The sequence below is a fragment of the Hemitrygon akajei genome, chromosome 30, assembly GCF_048418815.1.
Source record: "Hemitrygon akajei chromosome 30, sHemAka1.3, whole genome shotgun sequence".
NCBI classification, from domain to species: Eukaryota; Metazoa; Chordata; class Chondrichthyes; order Myliobatiformes; family Dasyatidae; genus Hemitrygon; species Hemitrygon akajei.
In genome coordinates, this window is record NC_133153.1 from 18,986,980 (window position 1) to 19,000,253 (window position 13,274).

The 13,274-nt window shown below is 39.9% G+C and overlaps 1 protein-coding gene and 1 long non-coding RNA gene across 6 annotated transcripts in view; one reads left to right on the forward strand and one right to left on the reverse strand.

Annotated features, from left to right (window-relative positions):
- The window catches only part of nr2f2 (nuclear receptor subfamily 2, group F, member 2), a 44,894-nt gene extending 32,620 nt beyond the window's left edge, over positions 1-12,274 (reverse strand). Inside the window, exons 1-3 of one of the 4 annotated variants that reach the window (XM_073033056.1) lie at positions 6,597-7,174; positions 5,329-5,877; positions 3,769-3,956 (exon numbers count right to left, since the gene is read on the reverse strand). In XM_073033056.1, coding sequence (XP_072889157.1) covers positions 3,769-3,956; positions 5,329-5,877; positions 6,597-7,008 — 1,149 coding nt within the window. In that variant the 5' untranslated portion in view covers positions 7,009-7,174. Of the gene's footprint in view, positions 1-1,197; positions 3,957-5,328; positions 5,878-6,596; positions 7,175-11,878 lie in introns of those variants that run through there. The other 3 variants (XM_073033057.1, XM_073033054.1, XM_073033053.1) reach the window with 3 other exon arrangements.
- The window catches only part of LOC140718844 (uncharacterized), a 36,993-nt gene continuing 34,369 nt past the window's right edge, over positions 10,651-13,274 (forward strand). Inside the window, exon 1 of one of the 2 annotated variants that reach the window (XR_012096810.1) lies at positions 10,651-11,115. This is a non-coding gene — a long non-coding RNA (uncharacterized lncRNA). The remainder of the gene's footprint in view (positions 11,116-13,274) is intronic. The other variant, XR_012096809.1, reaches the window with a different exon arrangement.

Consider the following 13,274-nt stretch of genomic DNA (forward strand, 5'->3'; position numbering starts at 1 on the left):
TATTAGAGCGGCTCTGAACGTAAGTAGAAAAGGGGGGCTGAAATGTGCTTCCTATTACTACTCGCCTGGAGACGGCAGCATATTACACGACGCCATGTTGGGTTGCTAACAGGACACTAAACCCAGCCGGCTGAACACATACTTTCACACGCTCGATCTCCGATTACAAATACAATCCGACCCCCCCCCCACCCCCGCCACCTCCCAAAAATACATTAAAGACAAACAAGAAAGAATTCACCAAACTTCATGTTGTAACAACATCGCCTAGGTTTTAAAGCAGCCTTTGGAAATCGCACTGGATTTGATGCAGTGCAGGTGGTGTTATATTGAGTTATATCCTCTTAATGGGGCTTTTTGTTGATGTTTAAAGATCGCCTGGCCGCATTGTAAAACATGATCTGATATGCCCCCACCCCTCAGAATTACCGAGGTTTGGTCATTAGCGGTTAAAGGCAAATCACTTGGGTTACTGAGCATGCCGAGTGAAGTCACATTGCCCACACCTCCGTTTACTCGCAACATGGGTGTGTGTGTGTGTGTGTGTGTGTGTGTGTCAGAGGGTGTGTATGTGTGAGTGTGTCTGTGTGTTTGAGAGACAGAGAGAGAGAGACTGAGAGAGAGGGAGAGAGAGAGAGAGAGAGAGAGAGAGAGAGAGAGAGAGAGAGAGAGAGGGAGAGAGAGAGAGAGACTGAGAGAGGGAGGGGGAGGAGGGGCGGCACGCCGGAGCCGTACAAGCTTGCAGATCATGTTTGGCTGGTTTCTTTTAACCCCTAGCACAGAAATGCGAAGTAAGATCAGATAAAAAAAAGGGCCGCAGGAAAAAAATGGACACTTCAGGGGAGCGTCACCATATTTCAACGGCCTCAGATCTCGCCAGTTAAAGGACAAGCTCGTCAATTTCAATCCCTTTTGTCAGTTTCACCCCCGGGTTAATGTTATTGTTCTAACGCAAGGAGAAAAGGGGAAACTTTTTTAGTGTGGAGGGGATGCGACGGAGAGGAATGTTATTATTTTTAAACTAATCTAAACTGAATGCAGACCATCTAATCCAGCAATTTCCAATTGTGGAACTTTACTGTACGGCAATATAGGCTCGTACCTAGTACAGATTATATGCAGAATCGTTTATTATGATGAAAGCTTCGATTTATCAATATTTAAGTTAAGAAAATAGGGAATGAAACAGGGAGAGACTTTGATTCAAAGCCATAAATTATAATTTAATACCAAGAACAATTTACAACAAAAACGCTGTATACAATAGCTAACACAAACAGGAGTCTGGCGTAGTAACTCCACACACATATTACTTGCAATAAAAAACATCTGAAAAGGCTCGATCTATAAGTTAGAACAGCGTAGCAATACCCTGAAGTAAAAAAAAACGTGGGTCAGCTGCAAACGTGTTAATAATCACAATCATACATCATTTCTGGTCCAGATCTGTCTCTATAACAGGTAAAGATCACTGTTCCATCAACTATACAAAATGATTCTTTTGTTTTTGTGCAACCACAACATGATGTAGAATGTGGCTGGACAGCCACACACAAAAAAAAGTTTTTTTATTTTTTTTTAAAAAAAGGGACAAAATGCAAGTTTTCACACTGCAGTGTGGGTAGCAGCACTACCAGAAAAGCTCGGAACAAATGGCTTGGCCAACCCAAACCAGCTCGCTCTGTTTTTTATTTTTGCTTTTGTGTGTGTGTGTTTTGCCTTTAAACACGGGTATATGGGAGCACTGAAGGCAAACATTCGCCCAAATGTATATCCTCTATACAATCAAACATTTACATGTATGTAACAAATGTAAAATGTGTTAGCGACCTGTGGCCATGCTCTCACAGTCTATTCCCATATATAAAAATTCAAATGAATTTATATTTATATACATAAAATCAGGCTCACTTGTAGTGCTACACATCAAACGTCAGCCACATCATCTTCCGTTTGAAGATCTTCCAATAACAAAAATTGGCAACCACATTTTTCCAGACATACTTTTTTGAATAAATCTCATTTAATATATTTTATTTACAATCAACACTGTTCCTAGTAGCAATTGCTTGTTTAAGTGTGTTCTGTGCGTGAACTTTAGACACAATAAGCTTCAAAACAAAATCCTGACCATTAAAACACATAATGATCCATGCTTCCTAACACCTGTCTAATGTACATTGGTTGCACAGGCACTTAAGTTAGAACTAAATAAGAGTCGGTGGTCAAAATCCCCATGGCATTTTGAATTTTAAAAGGACGGGGTTCGGCTGTCATATAGGGGCATTTGACTGTATCTTTAAGGTGTCATTGCTAAAACTTAAAGGCAAGGAGCAGCATGAGTTCACGATATATCCTTTCATTGAAAAAGCATGTGGTTTGTCCACTACTACAGACTGTGGCAGTAAACTATACAGGTATATCGAGTAAGTAAGACAAATAATGCACGAATTGTAATGACTCCAGTAAACTGCAATGTTTGACCATTGTAATGAGATTTTTTTTCCCTTGGGTGAACATACAATTGTAACAGCGAGAAGTTTCATATATCAAATAATATTATAATCTCCGAATACTTTCATTTTTTCTTGAATATAACACACAAGACTGACCAAACAATCCAATCATAACTTTTACAGTACAGAAATTTTGCACTTTAAAAAAAACCCTTCAGCTTGTATACACGACTGTAAACTCCAGATACTTAATTAACCACATGTCAAATAGTAAGTGCCGACATCGAGTTCCATGCTGAATCCAAGAAAAGAAATTGTGGTATTTTTTTCCTTTAAAAGGGCGAAGGATTTATAATTGTGACAAATGGGTGGGAAATATACAAACGGGCGTGTTTTGGAGCCTCGTACGTTTTTATACTGCAATAGGAACTAAATTGAGCCACATAAATTTAATGAAAAAATTGTACTGTGTCTTGGACACATAAAATATTTTTCTTTCAGATATATACCCACATTCTACTCCCGCCCCCAACCCCCACATGTCAATATTAACGAGTTTTCAACAATGGATTTTTAAATTACAAGTGTGTATCATTTAATATTGGTCTGCAGTCAATTTCCCCCAAATTAAACGTCTTTTGAGTTAACACTATAAGTGCGCTTCCAGCATTAAGTTGCATTTCTGTCAAAAACCCCTTTCATCTAACATTTTAGCGGATTCAGTTTTAATTCTTGCAGAACATATTTATGTGATACACCGTATCTGATAAGAAGCAATGGTTATATCAAAATTATTAGTAGAGAATCACAGAGGAGACTGGTTTGAAACCAGGAAAAATACAAAACAGCTATAGATACATAGACACCGGACAATTTATAATAATTTGGAAAATGTTATTTTTTCTTTCCTCCTAATTTTGAAATTCTTGTTTAAATGCACTTATCTTTATATCGATATTTCTCAAAAGTTTACAAAATAAACCAAAATAAAAGACTAATTTCCTTTTGTTACAAAATGATAAGTAGCAAGTTGTTCTGAACGACACAGGAGAGTTTTTTGAATGCGTTTTTTAAGTTCGTGTACAGTCATTGAAATCCACAGTCCTTTTTATTCTTCCCTCTCTTCAATTTTTTGTGTCACATAGGTAAACTTGTAACAGCCTTTTAATTCCTTCCTTACAGAAGGAATTTGCAAAATAATGTCACTTGCCTTTTCCCCTCCTATTTATTGAATCGACATGTAAGGCCAGTTGAAGCTGCTCCCGGATAGTAACATATCACGGATCAGGGTTTCTATGGGGGTTTTACCTACCAAACGGACGAAGAATAATTGCTCGATGACAGAAGATGAGACGGTGCGAAGAGAAGGGAGACGAAGTAAAAGCTTCCCAAAACGGGTCGGTTGGTTCGGGTACTGGCTGCGCACATACTCCTCCAGAGCACATTGCGATTTCTCCTGTAAGCTTTCTATATGGGCCACATCAGACAAACCGCAAGCATCTTCATTAAGGAAAGAGGGCACAAAGGAAAGAGCGGAAAAAAAAGAAATATATTAGAAAAAAATGTAGGATTAAATATATTACACTCATACTTGCATGGGACCTTTAATTAGAAAGCATAGGTTATGACCTGACCTAGCCATTGCATCTCGCAATGCTGCAAACCAAGCCCAGCAGACGCATATTATTACAGGCATCAAAGAAAACACAAAGCACAGATACAGCAACCATTCACAACCACAATTTACAGAATACTTTTTTTTCGCGTTTGGAAACTTAAACCAGATTTAACTTGCACTGACGAACAGCGTATATATTTACATGTGTGTATATGTATGTGTTTTTATTTTATCAGCATGTAACACCAAAGTGCTCACAAAACAGTGAGTTTGCTTCGCTGCACACAAGGCCTGACATTTTACAAATAGTAATAAATTAACTGCTATGGTAATGTCATCGATTGTTCTTGGTTGAGTAGGATCAAGTAGACTGAACAAACAAAATAAACCGCATAACATTTAAAAGTGTTTCCAAGTCGGTTAGTAATTCAAGTATTAAAAAAAGACTAAGAAAAATACTACTTCATAAAAACTGGCATGTGATAACTTAAAGCAAACACACAAAACGTCACCCTCACTTAAGCTCAATAGCCTGGATATTGTTTTTCTCGAACTAAATGCTCACTTTAATTTGATTAGCTCGGTTAACAAAAAAAGACATTTTGGAAAAGCATCATTTTATGTGTGAAGTAATAATATTAAAAAAGGAAGTTTGGGTCACGACTGGAGCACTGGAAGGGGTCCAGAGAGTCCTCTAGATACCCAGATCACTCTGACACAACAAGGAAGGGCTTGTGAACAGCTTTCCCACATAAACTGGAATTTTCAATTTCCTGATATCAATCGCTGAAAGCTTAATACCAGCCCTTAAAGAACGGTTGTGCTATTACTATAACTTAAATTCAGCAATTCTGAGCATTACATGAAGGAAATTGACTCACTTTGTAAAATATGACAAATGGAAAAAATAATTATAATTTACTCTCCTTTCAGTTCTATATTCACACATCGTGAAATATATATCGCATTACAAAACGTTGGAAAATAAGCAGCAACTGTCCATGACATAAATCACTACAAATGGTTTAAAAGCTGAATAAGTGCTTTCATCATAATTAGAAACTTGTATTTTGCTAAAGCATTAAGACTTTTCAGCTATTTCAATATTAAAATACATTATATGGCGGGTACATGACAGTACGCTAAGTACACTGAAAGTAGAGCTGAACATTTTCCTGAATCTCCATTCTGATCTGATATCATGGCTGTTCATGATTACAGATCAGCCATATTTTGATGTGAATATTTGCTTACCTGAAGTAAAGAGGACAATGGCCTTTAAGCAGCTGTACTCTGCCGAATCGACGTGCAAAGCCTTGAGTTTTTCGACCTGTTCCTGGAAGATCCTTATGTGATCCATGAACGCAACGACCCTGTCTGCAGACATAGGAGACGCATGGAGCCCGGCGGCGGCCAAGAGAGGAGCCACATGAAGAGGCATGGAGCACTGGGCAGCGTTCAGAACAAACAACTCACTCCAGGTCAGCCTAAGCAGGGCTACCTGGTCTGTGATCTGCAGATCCGGGAAGAAAGGGATATTCCTCGCCCATTCCACGGCGCTGAAGAGCAGCCGAGCGGCCAGTTCACAAATGTTTTCAATGCCCATGATATTGTTCGGTTGCATGCACTGGCTGCCGTAGCGGGAGGTCGGGTAGGGCTCGGCCCGCAGTAACAGGGAGATATATCCCGATAAATAGGAATGGCAGTTGAGTGGGTCTCCGTTTGTCAAGGCGAACTGGCCTGGAGTCGGTTGTGTAGGTGGCATTCTTCCCCTTTGGACTGCTGCAGTGCGAAAAGAACAGACTACAGATATTGAAACCTGAATCTTACCACATTTTCAGACAGTTTGCACACAATACATACTCCCAGCTATTTACAAAAATAACATGAGCTGCCGCAGACACTATCATTTTTTATATAAATCTCACCCATGCTACAGTATAATGCTGCATATTGTAAACCACAACTGCATATGTTAAGCCAAGCACTGTAATGCAATTTTGCTATGTCATTTCCCTAAAGCGTGTAAAAACTGATTAAATATTTTACAATGACTGATTTATTTTCCTATCTGGACTTTACTCTGCAAACTGCTCTAACTTGCACAGAGCATTATTAGCACCCTCCTCTCTTTTCATGTGAAGTTTCATGTGTAACATAACACATTTTTCAAATTAGATTACAATCAAAACACGCTTTCTATGGTTAATCTACAACTTGCAATTTTCAAGCACTCTCTCCCCCCCCCCACACACAGTTCTCTCTCTCTCTTTCACACACAAACACATACACATACAAAGTGAAAGCAAAAAAAAACATTTATAAGAACACTTAAAGGACTTTCTTTTCCAACCATAAACTGTAAAGACAGGCGATAGCAAATGGTTGCAATATGCATGCATGATAGCCCATTTTAACTTTATAGAATTAACCAAGCGCTGTCTTAGCATTTTTTGCTAGATGGAAGTGGGGGTTGGTGGTTAGATCGGATCAAACATTTGAAATAAATGAATTCTCAATACCTTCCCGTCTCATGCCGACTTTGAGGCATTTTTTCAGGCGACAGTACTGACACTGATTGCGGTGGTGTTGGTCTATGGGGCAGTTCCTGTTGGCACGACATGTGTACGTCAAGTTTCTGCGCACACTTCTTTTAAAGAAACTCTTGCAGCCCTCGCAGGTGAACTGGCCGTAGTGTTTGCCGCTCGATTTATCCCCGCACACCACACACTCGATATGCTGCTGCTGCTTCTCGCCTTGCTGTTGGTTGGACTGGGCCGGGGTGCCCGGGGCTCCCGGCTGGCCCGGGGTCTGCGGGGTAAGGGGTGCTCCAGAAGGCTGTTGCGGTCCTTGCTGAGGCGGGGGTGGCTGTGTGCCCTGCGCTCCGGCCACGTCGTCCTGCGGGTCTCGCCACGTACTAACTACCATTGCCATATCTCGGGCAGAGTGTTATCAGGCAGCGAAAAAAAAGGTCTTTTGAATCGGCAAATCAGGAAAATGAAGGAAGGAGAGTCGATTAGCCGACCAAAAAAATACAGAGAGAAAGAAAGAAAGAGAGAAAAAGAGGGAGAGAGAGAGGAGAGAGAGAGAGAGAGAGAGGGAGAGAGAGAGAGAAGAGGGAGAGAGAAAGAGAGAGAGAGAGAGGAGAGAGAGAGAGAGAGAGAGAGAGAGAGAGAGAGAGAGAGAGAGAGAGAGAGAGAGAGAGAGAGAGAGAGAGAGAGAGAGAGAGAGAGAGAGAGAGAGAGAGAGAGAGAGAGAGAGAGAGAGAGAGAGAGAGAGAAAGAGAGTGCAGCAGTTCAAACCCGATCGGCAGAGAAGAGGCGAGTGTCGGGGGGGCCAGGACCAGGGCAACACGCAGTCAGCCATTCAGGAAACCCATCAAGAAAGGAAGAAGGGGGACGAAAGGTTAAAGATTGAAAACAAAAAAAATGATCGACTCCTGAAGGCAGATGCACGATCCGGAGTAGAAGTGCCCGACCATCAACTGATCATAAATTCTCCGCCGTACTGGTAGTGCTGGAACTGCACATACACACGATGAGAGTCAACAACTCGCCAGCAAAAGAGACTACAAAAAAAGAGTCGACGTCGTGAAAAAGGGAGAGCTATAGAACCTCTCTCATGCGAGAGGAGGCAAAAAAAAGGAAGAGAGAGAGAATCAAACTGATCAAATATGCAAAAGGGGGATGGAAGTGAATCCGATTTGAACGAGCGGGCTTGCGGAGTAATTTTTCTGAAAGGGGAAATCTGCGCGGATGGCTGTATATAGTGAACTTTGACACGACTATTGAAACTGACACGTTTCTATGGAGATGCTTTCCTTATATGGCGCTGCCGAGTGACGGAGCCAAGCGGCGGCTGCTGGCGACTGACAATCAAAGGCGACTGGTCAGAGCTTTAGGTTCGAGGGGCTGGGACATCTGGCCCGCCCCCTGCACCGCATTGGATAGGCACCTTACTTATTATCTAGCACATCCTGGCCGGCAACAAATTTACATTAAATCCATGCGCAGAGGTCTACTTCGAAAAATAAGTTTTTTTTTATTTCTCCCCCACACCACCTTTACTTTTTGATTTTAAAAAATCTTGAAGGATGGGTAGCGATAGGTAACTGTAGATTTTATAAATGCAACTACAACAAATGAACCACAAATAGGTACAATTAATATATATAGATAATATGAAATAATCTAATAAATAATATGGAAGAAAATACTCAGCAAACGCAAGCAACAACAAACACTGAGCAATCCCAATTAAAATTATTTATACAAGCGTGTCTTGTAGGAGAATTTTGATATATGAAGAGTTTATTCAACATTATTAAATCTCAACACCAGAGTTTACAATATATCTAATGTGTGTATATAATTTTGATAGCTTCTGGGATAAGCATTTTCCTGAAAAATCAAAGATTCATCAATACGAAATTTTAAAAAACGCGTTAGTTGTATCTAAAACAAGTTGATGATGAAGAATGGCTCAACATTAGCGGCGATGCTATTGTGTTAATTGGGACATCATAATGTTAGCGAGGATTATGGAGAATTTTTAATGAGAGCGTCCAAATACAACAAAGTAAAATAATGTCAGAAATCAGCTACGGCTAGTTTATAGGGAATAATTGTTTCTGTGCTTTCCACAAGGTATCTAGCCGTAGAAAAGCCATGAATACTCGAGAGGGTCTTATTCATCAGATGAACCATTATTAATTCGGATAAAAACGCGTTTACTTTGAAATACTAAAAGGTGAAAAAAAGCCTTTGAAGTATGTGTATAACTGGCTAGTTAGATACATTGAAACTTATAGGAAGCCTGCTATATTCATAAGGATATGCAGATATGCATCAAAATGCTCGGACCTTGGTGGACGGACGATTCTTTGGAGCGTAGTTCCTCCGATAAGACTTACTCCCTTGTCCCTTTATAATAATGGATTTTAATGCATCATGTATTTACTTTGGAAGGGAGACATCTCCATTTATACCACATTATATTTAAGGGTCACTCTGGGCTGGGTGGGTTATTCTGTTGGCAGTGCTACTAAAATTAACTAGAAAACTGACATTTCAACAAGGCAGAATTGACAAATGTCGTGAGAAATATACGGACACGTAAATTCAATGCTTTTGGAGAGGTCGGTCCTATAGTACATTTAGTAGCAGCAATTAATACTTTGCGAAATTCTTATAGTAAGCTAAATAAGTACTTTCAATTGAATTAGTGTGTATGAAGAAAAAAATACATTATTGTTGAAGCTGCGTGCTATTAAGAATCCGCTCGCGCTGAATTGCAACTGCACATTTCACGGTATTTTAACAAAAAGTCTATCATTTAATACAAACGCGCTTTAAAGCACATCTTAGATGCATCTTGTACATTTGATAAATGCTTTCAAATTTGATAGTATTGGCAATCGGGAATATTTAGATATTCTCACTTCTAATGATGATTGTATTATTACGCAGTTAATATATGAAATATAAAATCATACCCGTTGAATGATATTACACAAAACATGGAACATTGTATTAAACAGGTGTCACTTTGAAGTCCTTAAATACCGTTACTTCGAAGAAGACAATATTTTCCCTCTGTGCCTTGCTGATCTTCATTCAGAAATCTATTCGAATGTACATAATTTGTGGGTATAGTTTCTTAGCAGTGTCCTTATAATTAAAGGAAATGATTAAAATATGTAACACATATGTTTACTTGGATGTAAATAAACTCTTTTTCCTTGTAATGTCTACTTCATAATGCAATCGCACAGGAAATGCCTCACTTTGTTCAGTAGAGAAGGGACAACATCACCAGTATAGTATCTAAGGCAATAGATGTTGCAAGTTACAAAAAGACAAACAAATGCGCATAGATTTAAATTGAGCAGCTTAAATGAGTTAGACTAAAGCCTAATTTAATTTGAGCAGCCATTCGACGGACTAGATACCATATACGGGCAGTTTTGAGAAATATGAAATGAGTATCTTTTGTTAGTAATTAAACAACGTGTCAATATCACACACATCTTGCCAAGGGTGCGTGTTGCTAAAAGCCTTTTTTAAGAGTTGCAGGCAAAAGTTTGGAACGTGTATTTGCTGGAGCAAATTTGAACCGCTGTTTTAATTTTTTAATGACAGATAGTAAGATTAACTTCGTGATAATTCCAAAAGTAAGTTTGAGTTGCTTCGGAACCAAGCAGAGAGACAATCAGAAACTAATCAGTCGGAGCTTAGATAGCTTCCAAAGGATGGAGGTGTATAGGATTTGGTAAATTAATATTGTGTTCTATGCCAACTATGGCATGCCCATTGAAACCTATTTATAACACGAACTAGATGCCACTTACTTCCCAGTTGATAACCAGCTAGATCTATTGAATTTGAGTTCCCTGTGAATTCGCCGTTTCTTTCTCTCTCACTACATTTCAACACAATGAATAGGGAAAGTGGTTCCCATTGTGTCCCGGTGATCTCAAAGTCATTGCAGTTTCTAAACGGTGACTTGTGGCACTTTGATAACCGCCGGGAGCTGTCAGTGCAGCGGGCTTCTGAAAAATTTACAGTGCTAAATCGCAGCATATGCTGGAGAATTTGTCAAAATCTTGTACAGTATCTGGCTGCCACCTAGCGTATGGAGTGTCGCTGTAGAACTCCGGAGCAGAAAAGCCATTCAAAGGGATCACGGCGCCTCCTCGCTCACAACGCGTCCTTTATACCCCGAAAAAAAAACTTCTGTACCTTTAATATGATTAATTCTTTAGGATTTTTCTCTAATTGATTCGGACGTTGCTGAGCGGGACTGCGTGATCTTCGTCGCTTTGTTTTTTCTAGAACTGCTTGGACGCATGGGTTGATTTAAGTGCCTGGAATTGGTCTTTTTTCCAAAACAACCGATTGCTAATAGACCCCCCTCCCTCTAAAACGGTCCATCTAATGCAGTAAAGCCAAACCGAAGCCGGCTGCTTCATCCCTCAAATAAATAAATACATACTTTGCCCACAAAAATCATCAGATGAGTGTCTGGATCTAGATAAAAGTGGTGAGTACCAATTTCTAATACACAGTTCAAATTAAATCTGTTGATTGTAGCAACGTTTACTCGCTCATTTGCAGCGATTCTGGCTGTTTTCTTATTTTAAAAACAAAAGTTTTTTTTATTTAAATGAGCTTGCCGGCGATATCTAGCGTTGTAAATCATAGCACTATTTCACAGCAATTTAGCATTGAATGAAAAACATATCTAATTCATTGAAACAGTGAAGATACGGCAGCCAGATACGGGACAGACGCTTTGGATTTCTACGCTTTCGACCGGCAATCGCTTTAAAAAGGTTCTAGGTACCTTGGCTTTGTTTAGGGGTTGGCGAATATGTTTATTTTTTATGGTTATGCTGCATATTGCTCAATATTACACTATCTTGCGATGCTGCAGCCCATTCACGGTTCGATTGAATTCCCGACCGGTGATCGCTAATACATTTGGAAACACGTACATAACTAACCGGAACGTAAGAACTGAGCAGTAGATTATCAAAATAATCAGAACGAGAACCCGAGCTTGATTTAATGATTTCCCCCATTAAATCTAAAAATAATTAAAGCTAAACTTTAATTGTTTTAACAGATATTCAATAGGCTACAAAGTAGAGCATGTGTTGAAATTCAAAACCTGCTTCGTGTCAAAATAATATAGATTAATTAATACAGGTGTTTAAGAACGATAATGTTTTGATCAAGAAAAACGTATTTTCCCTCGATTAAGTAAACAAAAGTATATATACGTATATTTATTAAAAACATACCAAACATCATTGCTTGCAATTGTCTTTGTTCAGTGTCCGAAATTATTTGCATCGTGATGGGTTCGACTCTCCGCTGGACACAGGAAGTTGTGAATCTTGGCGGAACCGAGTTGGAAACTACTGAGTGAGATGAATCTCTTTTTTTCTCTGGCAGGTGAACTGAAGGAGGGCTCGTCTCCTCCTCACCTGATCTATTTGCCTATTGAAGAGAATCATTCATTTCATCGACCGTCATCTGTTTGCTCGACCGATAGTGTAAACTGATAAAAGATAGTCTTTTGCGAGAGCGAGAGGCTGATATAAATATTCAGAAACCAGGGAAGTACTTTCGATTTGCAATTTAACTTTCGCCCAGTCTTATGGTTAACTTTATGGGCCTATCGATATCGCCGAGCTGACGGAAAGTGCAGTGGAATGCGATCCGCGCCTTTTAAACCCCCGAGCGAGTAATACCCTGCCCTGCGCAATTTCGCCCCTTTGCTCCGGTCAGTTCTACGCTTTTAATAAAAGTTTCAAATAAATAGATTTGGGGGGGGGGAGGTGGTGTGAGGGCGGAGGTGATGGTACTGGAGGGGTGGGGGAGTTGGTAGAGATGGAAGGCCAAAAGTACAGAAAACAGTGCAGAATGCGTGCATTAGTTGCAAACCAGAAGTACACTGCGACTATGTTAGTCCAGCCAGAAGAGAAGGGAATAAATAATTAAGTTAAATTATTAAGTTACTCAGCCCCTCATCACCTCTTCTAACCACTGCCAAGAATGGCTGATTTCTGCGGTTACTGGAGTTCAGACAACTTATTTATTTGTCTTCTGTTTCATCTATAAAATTGTTTCAGACTCAGGGTACAGAACTGATCCATCCTCCAAAAGCACAACACCTCACCCCGCCCCTATCTACGCTTTGAAGAAGAGCAAATATTTCTTTGAGGTTTGAGATGATCTGCTGATGTAGAATGGAGTTTGTGCCCAGTGTAAATCTATCTCCGCGTTTTCCAAAAGGGTATCTGTAGCTGGTGGAGAATCCCTCCAGCCCCAGGCCTTTGTCTTGGCAGAGTTGAGAGGGGATTGTGTGTGAATCGTGTGAAAAGGACGGCCAGGGTCGCTTCAGATCGATTTTTATTTGTCCCCTCTGTCTTTTCGGATCAGCGCCCTTCAATGGACACATAGGCGTTCTTTCAAGAGAAAAATCTTGTGCAACATTTCTGGCCTGATTGCAGCTAAATACTGCTCACCCTCCAGATTCTAGGGTGGTTGGAATCTGCTGCAATTAAATCATTAAGTACATGTGCACTTCCAAATCTTGCCAGTATTAGCCGCTCCACCACTTTTCCATACAGCCATTTCCAATGGCACAATAGATATCAGAACCTAAGTAACACAGACGTTTCTACTGGACAC